At 54.6% G+C, this 16,715-nt stretch overlaps 1 protein-coding gene across 1 annotated transcript in view; it reads right to left on the bottom strand.

The window, feature by feature from the left end:
- KCNN3 (potassium calcium-activated channel subfamily N member 3) overlaps positions 1–16,715 on the bottom strand; it is a 65,990-nt gene that overhangs the window by 31,631 nt on the left and 17,644 nt on the right. Inside the window, exon 2 of the mRNA XM_081823234.1 lies at positions 9,009–9,427. Coding sequence (XP_081679360.1) covers positions 9,009–9,385 — 377 coding nt within the window. The 5' untranslated portion in view covers positions 9,386–9,427. The remainder of the gene's footprint in view (positions 1–9,008; positions 9,428–16,715) is intronic.

The following is a 16,715-nucleotide window of genomic DNA, read 5'->3' as shown; positions in this document are numbered from 1 at the left end:
GAACACCGGCTCTAGGTCCTCCCAGGAACGTCCCCGGCCACGGAGGGGCTGTAAGCGCCACACCCACCCGGGGAAAGAGGACTCGCCGGTTCACGGAGGCCGCCCTGCCCACTGAGGCCGCTGGCTGTCAGGCGGGAAGGGAGCCTTCGGAAGGAACTTCACTCTCTTCTGAGAAAAATTGTATGTAAACCGAGCCATGCAAGCTTACTTTCCAAGCTCTGTTGACATAAAACATGAGTTCCTGTGCAAGATGAAGAGGGGTTTTGTGGAGGGAGAAAAAAGCCACTGCTACCTCTTTCCATTAAAAAAAGAGACAAAAGCACATAAAGTCATGCGTTTTCATTGCAGAAAATACAATGGAATGTAATGGGGAAATCACCCGTAACATCCCACAGAGAAAACGCAATGTTTCCAAGCATTTTCTATGCATCTGGTATCAAGTTTATTTATGTTTTTTTAAAGATTTTATATATTTATTTGACAGAGACAGCGAGAGAGAGAGAGTAGGGGGAGTGGGAGAGGGAGAAGCTGGCTTCCCACCGAGCAGGGAGCCCGATGTGGGGCTCGATCCCAGAACCCTGGGATCATGACCTGAGCCGAAGGCAGACACTTAACCAACTGAACCACCCAGGCGCCCCTGGTATCGATTTTAAATTGGCAACACCCTATATAATACTATTTTTGTCCTCCTTTTTCAAATACTATACCATGACCATTTTCCTGCCTATGGGCTTCAAAAGGCTGATTTTGACATTGTTGCCTAATTGCGCATAGGATGGATGTGCTATTATTTGATTAACTGCTCAAATCCCGGGCCATTTATGTGGTTTCTGATTCTCCACTATTGGGGAGGGCAGCATGCTGAAGAATCCTGACATCAATCGATTATCCCATTACAACAGCATCCTGGAAGGAATTACTGGTTGAAGTTGCAAACTTGTGAAGGCCCCCAAGACCTGCTGTCCGACTGTCTTCCCCAGACGGCTTCTCCTTGTGCCCTCCTGTGGAGGGACGACCCACCCCCGCCAGCAAGAACAGCTTTCTCCAGCATGCATCACCCTCATTCACATCTGTGTCAATTCCAGAGGAGAAGCCGTCACTCTCCATGTAGTCTTCATCTGTGGTTCCGTGACTGGTGAAGCTGGACGTCTGTGTTTCTTCCAACGTGGTGTTCCAGTGTTATGTTTAGCCTTTTTTTTTTTTTAACTGAGTTGAATTTCTCTGATTGGCTTTTGAGACTGCTTTGCATAACAGGGATATTTACTTCTTGTCATGTTTGCTGCAAATATTTTCCCTAGTATAACATTCGCTTTTAAAATAAGTGTGTATTTTTTGGAGGACAGAAATCTAAAATTGTACCTATGATGTAAGCAGATACAACAGTCTCCTTCATGTGTCTTCTGAGATTTTACATTCTTCCCATCACAGGATTGATGAAATGTTCACTTTGTTTTCTGGAGCTTGCTCATGGCTTCTTCTTTCACATCTGACTCTTTAATCCACCTGGAACTTTGTCGGTAGCTGGTGAGAGGCAGGCTCTGATTTGATTTTTCATCCAGGTATCTAATCTCCAATCTCCCTGTTAACATTTACTGGAGAACCTATGGCTTCCTAATTGGTTTTCCTTCTCATCACTGGGTTCTTACAAAATAGGGCTTATTTTGGGGTTTTCCATTAGGTTTCATTGATCTCTCATTACTGATTTTTCAGTAATGCCACAGGGACTTAATTACTTTAGTTTTAGAATACTTTTTTTTTCAAGATTTTTTTTTTTTATTTGACAGAGAGAGACCCAGCAAGAGAGGGAACAAAAGCAGGGGGAGTGGGAGAGGGAGAAGCAGGCTTCCCACCGAGCAGGGAGCCCGATGTGGGGCTCGATCCCAGGACCCTGGGACCATGACCTGAGCTGAAGGTAGACGCTTAACGACTGAGCCACCCAGGCTCCCTAGTTTTATAATACAAAACTATCCAGCAAAGTCCCCCTCAATGGTCTTCTCTTTCAAAACAAGTGAAACTACTCTCATTTATTTATTAAAACATCCTCAGAATCCGTAGGGATTAGAAGATGTATTATTTGTTTATGGGCTACAAAGTTCAATATTTTTCAATTATTAAAATAGTTAATAATTCAGGTCTCAATCTCCTTGTTTATTTTTGCACAAAAGTTCACAGTTTACTGTGTATGGTACTTTTATCCATATTAAATGGTCCTTCTAGACCATTCAATGTTTTTTGCTTTGAATTCAAGTTGGTTTAAAATGAGGACTTCTATTCAATTGCCCTTTGGTTTGTACTTCCCTAATAAATCTCTGTTATTCATTTATTTTTCAAGGTCTTTCCGCTTTAGGAACCTCTTCTGTAAACAGCATGAAATCAAGTTTTGCTTTTAAATCCCATCCTAAGAGACATTGCCTTCTAACAGGGGAGGGAAACTTAATTATGTTGACTGTTATAAATTGTAAGTTTGTTTTTTCTCATCTGTGTTTTTCAATTCTTCCTACTTCTTTTGTCTTTCTGTCTCTGCCGTTGTGTGTGTGTCTCCCCCAGGGATGTGGAGAGTGCGTGTTCTCAAGGTAGTGAAAAGTGGGGCTCGCGGCAGGGTTCTGGGGTCTCGGATCTGCCACCCCCCAGCTCTGGGGCTTGGCATGCCGCTTTAACCTCTCCCTGCCTCAGCTTCCTCCCGGGGGTGGGTGTGGAGATCGCAGTGGCCCCCACACCTCATGGAGCTGGGGTGCAGGTTAAGTGAGATAATACTTGGCTGATGCTATTGTTATCCTATTGTCACACTTCAAAAATTCTACCTGTGGTTACCTTTAGGTTTAAAAAATGATTTAAACTATATTTCTCTAATTATTAAAATTGGATGATAGGGCTTTTAACATTCTCTTCTACCTAAGATGATTTTAGCATGCTTTTACTAATCCTTCTTAGCCTTCTCTCAACCTTTTAATCTGGGAGTTTGCAACTCTCTAATTGTTATGGAATCTTTTATCACACATCTATTCTTTCCAGAACCCACTTTTTGTTTGACGTCAGAGTTTGGTTTTGCAGTCATGGTCAAATGTACCTGGATTTCACTTTTACCTGGCTTCAGTGCTGCCCACCTGTCTTTCTTTCACACCATTGCATTAAGACCTTAATTGTGATTCATTCCCCAAAACGTGCAGCTTGTTTACCTCCTGAGCCCACAAAACTCCAAGGATGACTTTTGTTCTTGTTTCCCACAGGAATGACGCTAATGTCTGCAATTTAGGGTTCCTGAGGAAGTTCTGTTCTGTGCTGCCCGGGTGTCCTAGGATTGCTTAACCTTTAGATTCAGTAAATTTTCCAGAAAAAGAGTCTATTAGGATATGTCTAGGTATGACTTTGCATCCCTGTTATGACTGAGAACAGCTGTTTCCATCTGCCTAATCTTAACCTCGCCACCACACCTGGGCTGCCAGTTCTAGAAAAGTTTTCTTGGTGTATGTCTTTGATTATGCTGTTATCCAGATTATCCTGGTTTCTTCCTCCAAAATAGCTCTAGTTCTCGGGCTTACCCTTGATTCTGGAGCCTCTAGTTCTGACCTATCATCCACCTCTCATCTCTATGTTCTGTTCCACGTTCTGAAAGAACTTCTAAGTGCGTCCTCCACATTCCATGTTTTAAAAATTCAGTACCTCCAACGTGAGTCTTCTTTGTGCTAAAATAGTTTTCGTTTTCTGGCACTCTGTGCTTCTGTGAAGCAAAGACGGTTCCCTTTCATGTCTGCTGCCTTGTCCCCGGGGCAGAAATCACAGCCTCCTGCACCGTTAGGGAGCCTAAGAGCCTTCTTGGGCTGCTCTCCCTGCCCCATGGCTCTCGTGATGAAACATTCTCCTGCATCTACAATTACTCTCCTCTTTCTTAATTAGCCGGTCTGGTTCCAGGGCCTCAGGGAGGATCTCCCCCCGCCTCCTCCCCCCACCCCCACCCCACGCTCTGCCGGAAACACACTGTGCCGTTAGGGGGATCTGCCCAGACCCGCACTCCTTGGGCTCCCCCCTGCCCCCAGGGCTACTGACTTCTTCCTTCAGCTAGAGGGCAGGCTTCGTCCAATGTGGCGGGTACTTTCTCATCCTCACTAACTGGTCCTCGGATACCCCAAAGCAGTGGTTTGCAAGCTTCTGAAACCATGCACTCCTATTAGTACCAAGATTTTGAGCGTGTACCCTCCTCTGCTCTATGTATATTTATTACTAGTTGCACACATGTATTACTATCTACTTGCTTATTAAATACTTAAAAGCTTCAGTTTTGTAGGAGTGCCTGTGTGGCTCAGTTGGTTGAGCATCTGACTCTTGATTTTGGCTCAGGTCATGATCTCAGGGTCGTGAGATTGCCCCTCATCGAGCCCCTCCTGTGGCTCCAGGCTCAGTGGGGAATCTGCTTGTCTCCCCCCTCCCTCTGCCCTTACCCCTGCTCACACACATACGCTCTCTCAAATAAATAAATAAATACACCTTTTTCTGGATTGAAATCTTAAGTTCTATAATAACAGTAACTATGACTAGAAGCCCTGATCGCATCTTCCCATCGCCCCAGCGGGGCTCGGGGCGCACTCCACACCAGCCATTGTGCCTCCACCCAGAGGGGCCCACGAGAAACCACAGCCCTGCTCTCAGCTCTGCCCGGCCCACGAGGACTTGGCCTGGGGGCTTGTGTCAACCCCACGCCGTGGGTCCCGCTTTGTGTCCCTACTCGGTTCTCGGAGCTGAGGTCCCCTGCCAGAGGCGGTAGGAGTTTGTGGGAAGGACATGCGGAGGAGGGGGCTCTTCTCACTTCCTGGCTTCTGGCTGGTGCTGCCCGGACACGGGCAGTGGGGGTGGAGGAAGGAAACCTCTCTTGATCTCTTGCAATGGGAAGGGTGGCTCCGAACAAGAGAAAGAAGGGGCCCGTAGCTGTTTTCCTTCAGTTCCAGGGGCAGGGCCTCCAGAATCCGGTTTCCCATGAAAATACGAATGTGTAGAAATAGATGAAAACTCACACCGTCACCACCGAAGACCTGTTGACAGGCTGGCTGTGTGCAGAGCTTGGAGCCTCAGGAGGGAAAGTCCAAAGGGATTCCGTTCAAGAGGCTGGAGGTGGTTTACAAAACCTGGCTTGGGCTCACAAGACAGTCTGCTGTATCTGTGTTCTGCGAGGCCTTTGTGCCTCCCGCGGGGAGGTAAACATTCCCGGGAGCTGGCCTCTGCGGAGGGCGGCCAGGAAAGCCCATTTCTGCAGCCTGCGGCCCGAACACAGGGCTCTCCACAGCCCGCTCGCATGACATGGTGTTTAATGAGGAGCTTCCTCCGATGGGCTCTGGGCGGCCGTGGGAGGCGGGCACGCGGCCAGGAGAATCCCAGAGAACGCGGAGGCCCACAACTGTCAGGCCCACAGCCAGTGATGTAAGGCCGCTCTGGGGTGTCCAAGGAAAACAAGTCTGTGTTGTCAGGGCCGTCCTGGCAACCGGGAGCTGCCCCCCCAGAACAGACAGTGCTGCGTGATTGCTAGCCCCTTCTTCCTCAGAAGGGGGAAACGTGAAAAACCTTTACTGTCACATAAAAGCCAACCGAAGATATGAGAAATGCCTTTTACAATGCGTCTCGCTGAAGAGGGGTCTCCATAGCAACTTCAGAAGTGTGTGTATACAACCAGATAAGGCCAGGCTGATGAAAGGCGCCCGGAATGCGGACAAGCTCCGCTCTGGGCATCAGCAGGCAGGAGTATTCTAGAACCTGTCACGTTCCCTCTCTGCCGACTGAGGTGCCAGACTCATCCTCCGGTCAGCTGAGCCACATCAAGGCCATCTTGCCTGGCCTGCTGCTGCTGTCCGCCAGCATGACCCCGTGTCCAGTTTCCATCCAGTCTGTGCTTGAATGGCTCCCGTGTCAAGGGCTCTTCCCGCCGTCCCTAGTGCTGGGCGCTGGGAAAGGACAGTGATCGTCTACACTGGATTCTGAAAGAAACTGCTTGGTCACTGAAAGAGCAGTGCTTCCCTGAGCAGCAGAAAACATGCTTATTTATACGTGTTTTCACAGCTCCGAAGGCCAGGCTCCTGAGAAAGAGTCTCACGCGGGAGCTTTATTGGGGCAGTTCTCAGCATCAGCTCCTGGGGGGAGCGGCGGGTAGGGCGGAGAGGAAGATGAAGGGCCAGGCAGTCAGAGGGCCCCTGGAGCTGGGAAGGCCCTGTGGGGACCATCCTGCAGGAGGCGAGGGGCCTGAGCCTTGACGCTCCTACACTGACAGGTCCTGGATGCTCGTGGCCCCGGGGCAGGGCCCTTGACCTGGCCGAGGCCACTCCCTTCAGCCTGGGCAGTTCTGGGGAGCGGCTCCGTGGCCACCAGCAGCCCTAGCTGCAGGAAGGCGAGCGGTCCAGAGTGGGCTTGCAGGTGGCGCACGGTGGCTGTGTGTGAATTTACCATGAAGTCAGCGCCGAGGACAGTGATCAAGGTCAAGGGCACAGACAGCAGGGCCCTTGGATCTAAGTGCCAGCCTGAGCGGCCCTGAGACTCTCAGGCCGGGAGCCCCCAGGACAGTCCAGGCCACAGCATCCTTGTGAGTTCGAGCATCAGCGCGGGGTCGGGGGGAGGTGGTGCGGGCGGGAGGACGACGCGCACGCACCAAGTTCACACTCTGCCTCCGCACTTCCTAGCCCTGCGACTCAGGCCGCTGCTTGCTGTCCGCTCCCACAGCTCCGACGTGGGGACGGTCGCAGCGCCTCCACCACAGGCCTGTGGAAGGCAACAGAGGGGACCCGCAGAAGCATGTCGCAGGACTGGCGGGCGAGCCGGGGAACACAGGCATCACCATGACACACACCGAGGCTGTGATGTCCTCGGGTTCCATCTGGACAGAAGCTGTTTGGTCGAAGGGCTTTCCACGGGAGTGGGGGGACAGGCACGAGGCCTGGGACTGGCTCGTTGTTTCTCTGTGCCTTTCGTGGGAGGGCGGCCCTGTCAGCCCTGCCGCGGGCTGTGGGGGGCCAGCCGACCCAGCCTCAGCTCAGAAGCCTTGGCGGGCCCTTCAACGCCAAATAAAAGGCAACAGAGTACTTTGCAAACTATACACTCGGAAGCATGCTTATTTTCGGGTAAAAAATAGTCACCACCTTGTGGCAGGTTGAATAAACAATGAAACTCACTTGCAGATACTTCGCTCTGCGTTCAGCACAAGTGTTTGTCTGAACCATGGCGTGAGCACACACGCCAAGCGGGGTTGACGTGAGGACGCGGAAGGTTTCAGACACCGGAAAGCGCTTTGCAAATTCAATCACAGTGGTTGGAAGACTCGGCTCCGATCGATTAGGAAGGGGAACAGGAAGGCAGGGGCCTACCTGTGGTAGGAACTGGCTGGCTCTCATTCTACAAAGCAGCCACAGAACTCCCAAGAGTTACCAGAAGCTCTCCATTAAGGCGGTTGATTTCCACTAGCACTGTGCTGCGGTGGGCAGGCCCGCACGCTGCCTCGTTCCTCTCCAACAACAAACCCTGGAAAGTAGGGATTATGACCCCAGCTTGCAGGTGACAGAACCGAGGCCCAGAGAGGTACAGTGGCCGGCGCGATGTTGCTCAGCCCCGAGTATGTCAAGGGATTTAGGGCTGGAACCCAAGCACCAGCTTTCCTGACTGCAGAGAGAGTGTCTGCTCCCCGGGAAACTCTCACGAAGCGTCCCCCGCCACAAGGCAGGGTTCCGAGGAGGTGGGCATCACGTGTCCCTGGGGCTTTGCCCACAAGAAATGTCTCCCCACCTGGCACTGGCTCGCAGGGACTGACACTGTCATGCTTGGGGGCCTTTGCGGCTGCAGAAGAAAGCCCTCTTGGTCTGACTGTGTGTCTGCTGGCCAAATATCCGCAAACAGAACATCTCCAAATAGGGGGGAGGTCTGGCTCGACGTACCCACGTGAGACGTTTTTAGCTAACTCTCCTCCACCCTTGTGTCTCTCGCTTTGTCTCTGCTGGGACAGCGGTGCCTGGAAGATTGGCGACACAGCTATCAGCAAATTGAGGGGGACTGCCAGGTCCGTGCAAACTGCCCAGGGTGCTTGCCTGGGCCTCCCCACATCTCAAGTGAACTTCTCTTCCTTCCTTCTCAAGAGATCCTCATTTTAAAACAAGGACACTGAGGCCCAGAGAGGTTAAGTGACTTGCCGGAGGCCTCACAGCAACTTAGGGAGAGAATCCAGCTTTCTAACAGACGTGTTCAGACTCCACATGGGAAATCAGATTAAAATGAATATCCAGGGCTAGCTGGAAAGGGACAGGAGTCCTCAAGGGCAGCTTGGGGGTGAAGGTGGAGGAAGGTGGCCTTGTGCAGCCCTTGAGCCTCAGGGAGGGCCTGTCAGAGGGGCCGGCGCTCTGCGTTACAGGTGGCTCTGTATGAGGCCACATCCTCCTGCTTGCCCAGCACCAGCTCCTGATATTGTGTTTCCCAAAGTCTGTTCCTGCCATACCGTGCTTCTCAAAACTTTAGGTGCATGCAAATCATCAGGTGAACCTGTTAACATGCAAATTCTACTTAGTAGCTCCGGGATGACGCCTGAGGTTCCACATGCTAACAAGTTCCCAGCGATGCTGATGCTGCTGGTGTGTGGACCACACGGTGGGTAGCGAGGCATCAATAGTGTACAATGAAAAGGGTTTTGGGGTGAATACTTTTGAGAATATCTGGACTAAACAAAATTAAACCAGTTTCCTCACTGCAGGACTTCCCAAAACCTTGAAAATGCTAGCGAGCGTCGTTAACGTCCCAGAGCGAGCGCTAATACAGAACTGCAAAGCGCTGTGCGTGAGAAAGGGCGAGGGAAGAAGGCCCAGAATGCGGGCGCACGCCGGTTTACGCAGGAAACGGAACGCGTCGTGCACGCGGCTCCCCGCTCACCTGGCCCGCTGGGTCCCTCCCGGCTCCTCCCCCAGGCGCACCTGCCGGCCACCAGCCTCCGGGACGCACATGCGCCCCGCCCCCGCCCCCCAGCCGCCGGGAGCGCCCGCGCCGCGCAGGCCTACCTTTCGCAGACGCGCACGGTCCAGGCGGCGATGATCCACAGCGAGATGCTGAACACCAGCAGCACGGTGCCCGGGCAGATGGTCATGAGGGTCTTCATGACGAAGCGGGTGTTGAAGTTGATCTTGTTGAGCGCGCCGATGCTGCGGGACGAGGCGTCGGTGAAGAGCTTGCTGTGTAGCAGCATGACGCGCGCGATCAAGTACAAGCGCAGGAACATGGGGATGGACAGGATGATGTCCACGTCGGCCTCCGCCCGCGACGGCGTGTACGAGAAGGCCAGGCGGGCCGTCCAGAAGAACTTGTACTCGCCGGGGATGGGGTGGATGGCGCACACCAGCATCTCCAGGCTGATGTGCAGGATGCGCTCGTAGGTCATGGCGATCCGCCAGTCGTCCGCGCCGTTGTCGATCACGAAGAGCTGGCGGGAGCAGAGAGCCCGTTAGAGTGGCCGGGGCTCACCTCGGGGCCCCCAGGGGAGGCCTGGCCTGTGCGCTCGGGGCCCTGCTGGCCTCTCCAGACTGCTTCCCGGGCCCCCTTCCTGCCTGAAGGCGCCCCGAGCTGGCTGTCCCACGAGCAGGAGGAGGAGCCGCCGGTCCTGCTAAAACCGGCCCTGCGCCCCTGCGGGGCCCTGGCGGGGGGTGTGGAGGTGAACAGCGGTGCTCCCCACCCGAGCGACCCCGGGGGCTGCGCAGCTTCTCTCCTCCTGCGGAGAAGGGGTCCGTGTGCCCCGCCGCACTTTGGCCCCACACAAGGCAGCAGAGTGTCCACGGTGGGGGCCCTGGGTCAGGATCCCGACCCCAAGGCGAACCAGCTCTGTGATTGGGGTACATTAGCGAACCTCTGTGTACCTCAGGCTACCCCCGCCACCGGCCGGCTCTGTGAGGCTGCTCTGGGTCTGTGTGCACGGGGGTCAGACCCCGCCTGGCTGCCAGGAAGCCCTCGCTGTGATTACCGTTAGCACCACGGGTGGCCGGGCTCAGGGCCGCCTGGCGGCACTCGCCCTCCTTGCCTCTGAGACCCCTGCAGCCACACCATGAGGGTGAGCACCTGCTGTGTGGCTGGCCCTGGCTGCTGCTGGGGCCCACAGGGGGGCCAGGCCTCGTCCTCAAGGAGGTCCCACCTGAGGAGTCGAGGCTGAACAAAGCAGCTCTGAGCTGTTCCACAAGGGGAACTAGGAGGCACTGTGGGTCCAATGGGGCCCAGTGGCTCTCATGAGGAAGGTGTGATCCCTAGCCAGGAGAAGGTACCCAGCCCCGCACCCAGCCAGGACTCCCCTCCCGCCGTCCCCAGTGCAGCTGAGCCAGGGGCGGGGGGTGGTCCAGACACAGCCTTCCACCATCTGCAGACACAGAAAAGCCCTAAATGGCTGCTCGGTGGGTCCCCTCTGCTCCTAACTGCCACCGACAGGCCAAGCCATGGCAACGTGACTGCTGGCCAGACTCTTCAAATAGGAAACGAAAACCGTGCACCCTATAATAAAGAAGTGCATCGGGTTACTATAGTAACCGGGTTCGCTGTGGGCAGGAACCCAAGCGACGATGCCGGGGCACAGACCTCTCTGAGTCCCCCGCGGGGAGGGAGACTGTGTGCTCTCCATGTTACAGGAGACGGCACATCACGGGCCCAGCCTGGCAGGAAGGTGCTGGTCCCCGGGTCTCCTGGTGTGGGAGGAGGGGGTGGGGGCAGTGAGCAGAGGTGGGTGAGCCCCACGGGCGTCGCCACATCCAGTTATTAGCTGTGTGCCCTTTGGCGGGTCACACGCTGCTCTGAGCCAGTTTCCACCTCTCTGCCAGCGAACTCTTCATCTTGAGCCTGCCCATCTCACGGGATTAGCGTTGGGGTCCAGAAATACGGATAGTACGCGGAAGTGTGCTTTACCAACCACTCTAACAGTGGCCTGGGGCACTCATAAACAGGGTGTCCGTGGGGCGTGGGGGGGCTGGGGCTCCAGGGCAGGCCCTTGTGTCCCAGGAGACTCCACTGCTGTCCCACATGAGGACCGCCTAATGCCCACCGGAGCCACAGGGCAGCCACAGGGCAGCCCCCCACCCACCGCGTCCTCGCTCAGCTTCCTGCTTCCTGCGCGTCCTTCACACGCTGCAGATCTCGGTGCGTACTTTGCTTGTCTGTCTGTCCCCCGGAATGCTAGAACCACTCGGAGAGTTTGTTGAAAATACCCGTACCTGGGCCCACGCAGACCAAGCCGATCGGAATCCCTGCGGCTGAGGCGCCAGCATTGGGATGTTTCTTCAAGCTCCCCAGCGGACTCTAAAGTGTCTCCGGACCGGGAGCCCCCAGCACCGCCGGCCTCCTGAGCGACAGGGGCCGTGTCCTCCCTGCTGCCTGTGGCGCCTCCGGGACCCGGCCCGGCCCACACGCAGAGCTAGCGCTGGTGAGTGCGGGTTTAGTGAATGGCACGGCTGCTTACTGTGGGAGACCCCTGGCTGAGCGCCCTCTTGGGCTCAGTCTCCTCCTCTGAGGAGTGAGGGGCAGGTCAGTCGGTCCCCAAGTTGCCGTCTCCTCTGAAGACCCTCTGGCTTGGCGCCTCCCACTTCCTGTGTGTTGGCGCATGAGCTCTCCAGCGCCAGGACCGACCCCTGGCGCGTCTCCTCTCTCCAGCGCCTGGGAGGGTAGCTGGCGCGCAGTGGGCAGGCTCTGGCACTTCGGCGGCTAGAGGGCTGTGTAGCTGGATGACTGTGTCATGTGAAAAAGAGGACAGATGGCCAGAGCCCCTTGCCGACCACCCAGGAATGGGGATTCCTGTGGAAAACTCATTCCTAAGCCTGTGACCAACGAAGTACCTAACGGTTCACCTTAGCCATGGGCAGGGCACCCTCTGTTCCCAGGGGCTGGTCCAATCTGGAATAAATAAACAAAGCCTTAGAAAGTTCTGGAGGGCGCCTGAGTGGCTCAGTTGGTTAAGCATCTGCCTTCGGGTCAGGTCATGATCCCAGGGTTCTGGGATCGAGCCCCGCATCGGGCTCCCTGCTCGGCGGAGAGCCTGCTTCCCCCTCTCCCTCTGTCTGCCATTCTGCCTACTTGTGCTCTCTCTCTATCTCTGTTAAATAAATAAATAAAAATCTTTAAAAAAAAGAAAGAAAGAAAGAAAGAAAGAAAGTTCTGGAGCTGCTCTGGAACCGGGACCTCAAGCAGCGCTGGGCCAGAGGGGTGAGGGGAAGGGGGAAGCAAGTCCAGCCAAGGACCGTCCTCCCCTGTGGTGTGGTCCCAGCCATGCAGCCCCGGCTCTGGAGCAGCCCGTTTGAGGATGGTGTAAGCACGCCAATGGGATGTGGGGGCCTGGCCTGGGGCACGGGGCACCAGGGAGCCCTCAAGAGCTCGGCTCTGGGCAGTCACGGAGCAGACACCTCGGAGGCCCGGGCTGACCAGTGAGTTTCCTCCTACCGCGGCCCCTCAAACACTGGCTTGCCCACGTGGGGAAGGCACATCCCATTGTCCCCGTTGCTGGGAATTTCCGCCTCCTAAGCCTACAAGAGTGATCTCAGCCATTTGGGTCTGGCCAGCCTGAAGGAGCAGGGCCCAGTGGCCTCTCCTGCCTCGGGCAGGGCCCTGACCCAAGCTGACTCCACACCTGGTCCTTCTGCCACTCGGCTGGCGGTTCTGAGAACCTGGAGGATTCTCAGCCTGTGAGCATCACCCTGGGAGCTTCAGGAGGGAGGTTTAATGTGACAGAACGATCCCACACTTGCCTTCACGGAGCTTGTAATCAGAGAGAAGGGAGAACCAAGTCAGCTCAGCTTAACTCCGTTCAACAGAATGGTTGTTAAGAACCGGCTACCGATGCTCCTCGACTTCCAGCGGGGTCCCTGACCACCGACCAGGGCCGCTTAGCCTGGCCGACCCCAGCCAAGCTCACAGTGCTGGTGCTGTGCCTTGCGTCACATCTGAATGCCACGCTGGAAGTGACAAGCCGATGGCTGTGTGGGGACAGAGTGCCCGTCGGCTGTCCGGCTGGCCCCCAGCCGCTGCCCGCACCACGGGGGAGGACCATGTCACGCGTCCCCAGCCCAGGAAGGGACCCATAGACCGAGTGCCCATCACCGTCACGGCATCATCAAGTCAAAAACTCGGGGCCCACGTGCAGCCCTGGAGGTTTGCTAAGGACGTAACTGTTCCGTGCTAGCCCCCGCAGGGGAAGCAACGATGCAGCGGACGGATGTGCCCATGAGCCGGACTGTGGCGGTCATTCCACAGTGCAGACTTGGAATGTACCCAGTTGTATTTGTCGACTATTCCTCGATAAGAAGGAACCAAGCAGGTGAGGACAGGCCAGGGACATAAATACGAGTCCGACCCATATCCAGGAATCAGCCTGTGGCCTCCGGTAGCTCTAGCATGAGAGGCAGGGTGAGGGCGCGTCCGGGAAGCTTCCGGGGCGAGGCAGGGTCTGGGAGGCCTGTCCCACACACATGTGTGGCTGCTTGTGCAAGTGACCCCCCCACCCTGTTTGCTCGCTTCTTCACACAGCGCTTTGCCTCTCCTCCCAGCGTGAGGTGCCGTCCGTCTCTCAGCCCCTGGACGCTGAACTCGGCCATGTGCCTTGCTTTGGCCAGTGGGGCGTAGCAGGGGTCGGGAAGGGTCCGCGCAGCGGGGCCTGCGCTGGACACCCTGTCTTCCCTGCCACCCCGCCTGCAGGCAGCACTGGCTGCATGGCCCCAGGGAAGACCAGGCCAGACTGCCCACCCACACAACCATGAGGGAACGAGGCTTGTTTCAAGACATTAATTTGGGGCGTGCCTTCGTATGCAACAAAAGTAACACATAACAAACCTCGCTCACGCACTACGGAACCCGCGTGTCAGGAGAGCCGGGTCCTTTGCCTGCTGCGCCCCACATTCTCCTGCTGCTCCTGCATGGTTCCCCAGTCCGGCCGGGTCAGTCTGGCTCCGTAACTGCGCGACCATCTGGGGAGGGACCAGGACAAGGGCACGCCAGCTTCCCCAGCCTGGGGACACCTCATTTCATAGATCTGAGAATAACTCGATGCCTTTAAAAAGCGAGTTTGTGGGCACCCGGGTGGCTCAGTCGTTAAGCGTCTGCCTTCGGCTCAGGTCACGATCCCAGGGTCCTGGGATCGAGCCCCGCATCGGGCTCCCTGCTCGGCGGGAAGTCTGCTTCTCCCTCTCCCATTCCCCCTGCTTGTGTTACTGCTCTATCTCTCTCTCTGTCAAATAAATAAAGTAGAATCTTTGAAAAAAAAAAAAAAACGAGTTTGCAAGCAGTTTGCTTATTTTGCACACCAAGTGCTCCTCACATGTGAGGAGGTCAGCCGGTAGACAGACTCAAAGAACAAAGGCTAAACAGAATTTGTCGGGTGTGGCGTGGGCAAACCGCAGGGAGTTTGGGAGCCGTGAGTCTTGCTGGCAAATTCGGGGGGTAAATTGATTTAGCTGGCAACAAGCAAAGAGGTCAGTGTGAGCATTCTTTCGTTGAACAGCCAATTAGAGGTATTAAAAAAGCCCCAATTTGGGCGCCTGGGTGGCTCAGTCGTTAAGTGTCTGCCTTCGGCTCAGGTCATGATCCCAGGGTCCTGGGATCGAGTCCCACATCGGGCTCCCTGCTCTGCGGGAAGCCTGCTTCTCCCTCTCCCACTCCCCCTGCTTGTGTTCCTGCTCTCGCTGTGTCTCTCTCTGTCAAAAAAATAAATAAAATCTTTAAAAAAAAAATAAATTATATAAAAAAAAAAAAAGCCCCAATTTCCCTTATTTATGAATTCTCCAGAAACCCTCGCATTGGAGCTGAGGCGCATGGTGCGGAGCGCGGGTCCTTCCGCCCGGGCCTGGCCTCAGTCAGACCAGCCTGCGCCGCTCCCAGAACGAGCACCCAGGGGCCCTCTGGTCCCCTCAGGACAGGTTCACGCGCGCACGGCACCTCGAGCCCACGCGGGGGGCGAGGCTGGGACAGGTGGGTAGAGGCCCACCCTGGAGCCTCCCCAGTCACCCCGAGAGCAGAGCGCCTACCTTTCTCTTGGAGGCACACAGGAAACCAGCCTTTTTTTTTTTTCCCCTTTTAGGCAAAATAAGTTTGGAGTTGATTCATTGGATTCGCCAGCTTCCCTGTTCTATTTTGAAAGCCTGAGGTCTTCCGGGTTCTTTATATAAGCAGCATCTTTCATCAGAATGTTCTCAGCTGTTAGGGGCGATCCTGCTTAGACATTTTCTGACTAACCTGAAAAACTTCAATTCTCATGCAACTATGAATTTTTTTTTAAATTAAAGGAGAGGAAGTGGAAAAGGCCTCTTGTGTTCTCTACTGTTCTCTCTCTGTGAGAGAAAAACTCCAGAGAAAATTTTCATCATTTAAAAAAATATATGCAGAAAAAAAGTGAAAGAAAAAAATTAAAGATTTCTTAAAATCCAGTAATTATATATAAAATATATATTTTTTAAACCCTGGGGCATATATTATGCACGTACACCATGCCTATGGGGGTTTCCATGGAAACAACATCACAGGTCCTGTAATACCTAATTAGGTTTCCCCAAGGACAGCGCTGATTGCCAGGGAGGAAATGCCTGTCTCGGTTTGCAGTGATGGTTAACATAAAATTTCCAGGTAGTGAAGGTGCCATGGAGCCCGCTGAAGAAACGGAGGAAGGGGGAAAAGCAGAGGTATACAAAACGTACCTCTGGACGAGGCCAGCAAGTACGTGGGCTGTCGAGGAAGTCTACAATTCCACTGCCACCGAGACTCTCAGTGGGCCGGGGGCGCACCAGCCAACTCTGTGTCTTTCCAAGAAACGCTCCCCATCGGAAAGTGCTGTGCCCTGTGCCCCACGGGGGCTCCCGGCCCAGCAGAGTCTACCCGCGGGCTCCCGTGGCGTGCATGAGAGCCACGGGGACCTCTGAGCCTGAGGTTGGTTTGGGACTGCCGGGGACCAGTGGTGACCATAAACCCTTTCCTGTCCCCAATTCTCGGAGAATGAAAGTCAGTGATGGCGTTTGAGAAAGCAAGTATGTTTCACACACAAAACAAGAATGCTTTGATCCCTGGCCATGACACCGCTGGGGATGAGCATTTTGCCACTGACTGTCCACGTGTGGGCAAGTCCCGGTGCCTCTCTGGTCCTCAGATTCTTCATCTGGAACGTGGGGGGGTGTCTGTTTGTGACTTTCTGTTTTCTCCTAGCTGTGGAACCATTTCTTCTAATGAGACTTTTCACAGAAGCCCAATATGGGGAACAGATAAATTCAGAGCTGTTCCAGTCAAAAGGGTAGAGAAAAGCATTGGGAGGCCAACCGTTCACCAGCCCCTCCAGCCTAGCTCTCCGTGGAGGCCCCATACGCCTCTGACAACATGTCTGCTGGAAATCCATCGGCAGGACCAGCTGGCCTCGAGTGACAATGAGGCATAAGGCCTCGTGCTGGGCATCAAGGTGCTTTGGGTCTAGGTCAAGAAATGCTGATGCTCGGGCATGAAACTTTACCCAGATCAGTCGTTGGTTTGTTCATTCATTCATTCATTCATTCGCTCGATTGTTCATTCAATGTGGGTTGAGTCCCTATTATGTGACAGCCTCCATGCTAAGCTCTAGGGATAGAGCGGGAACGAGGAGACAAGTCCTCTTTCCTTAGGGAGTTCACATTCTAGTGGAGAAAAAATAGATAATAAACAGGTAAACGTTGAACTTCAGGGTGCCGTGCCTTGTCGGAGGAGACTAGGACAGGGCAGAGACGACGAGAGCAGCT

The sequence above is a fragment of the Leptonychotes weddellii genome, chromosome 6 (genome assembly GCF_054177405.1).
Source record: "Leptonychotes weddellii isolate Sample4059 chromosome 6, ASM5417740v2, whole genome shotgun sequence".
Classification (NCBI taxonomy): domain Eukaryota; kingdom Metazoa; phylum Chordata; class Mammalia; order Carnivora; family Phocidae; genus Leptonychotes; species Leptonychotes weddellii.
Note: the sequence above shows the minus strand (reverse complement) of the source record. Positions and strands in the feature narration are given on the sequence as shown.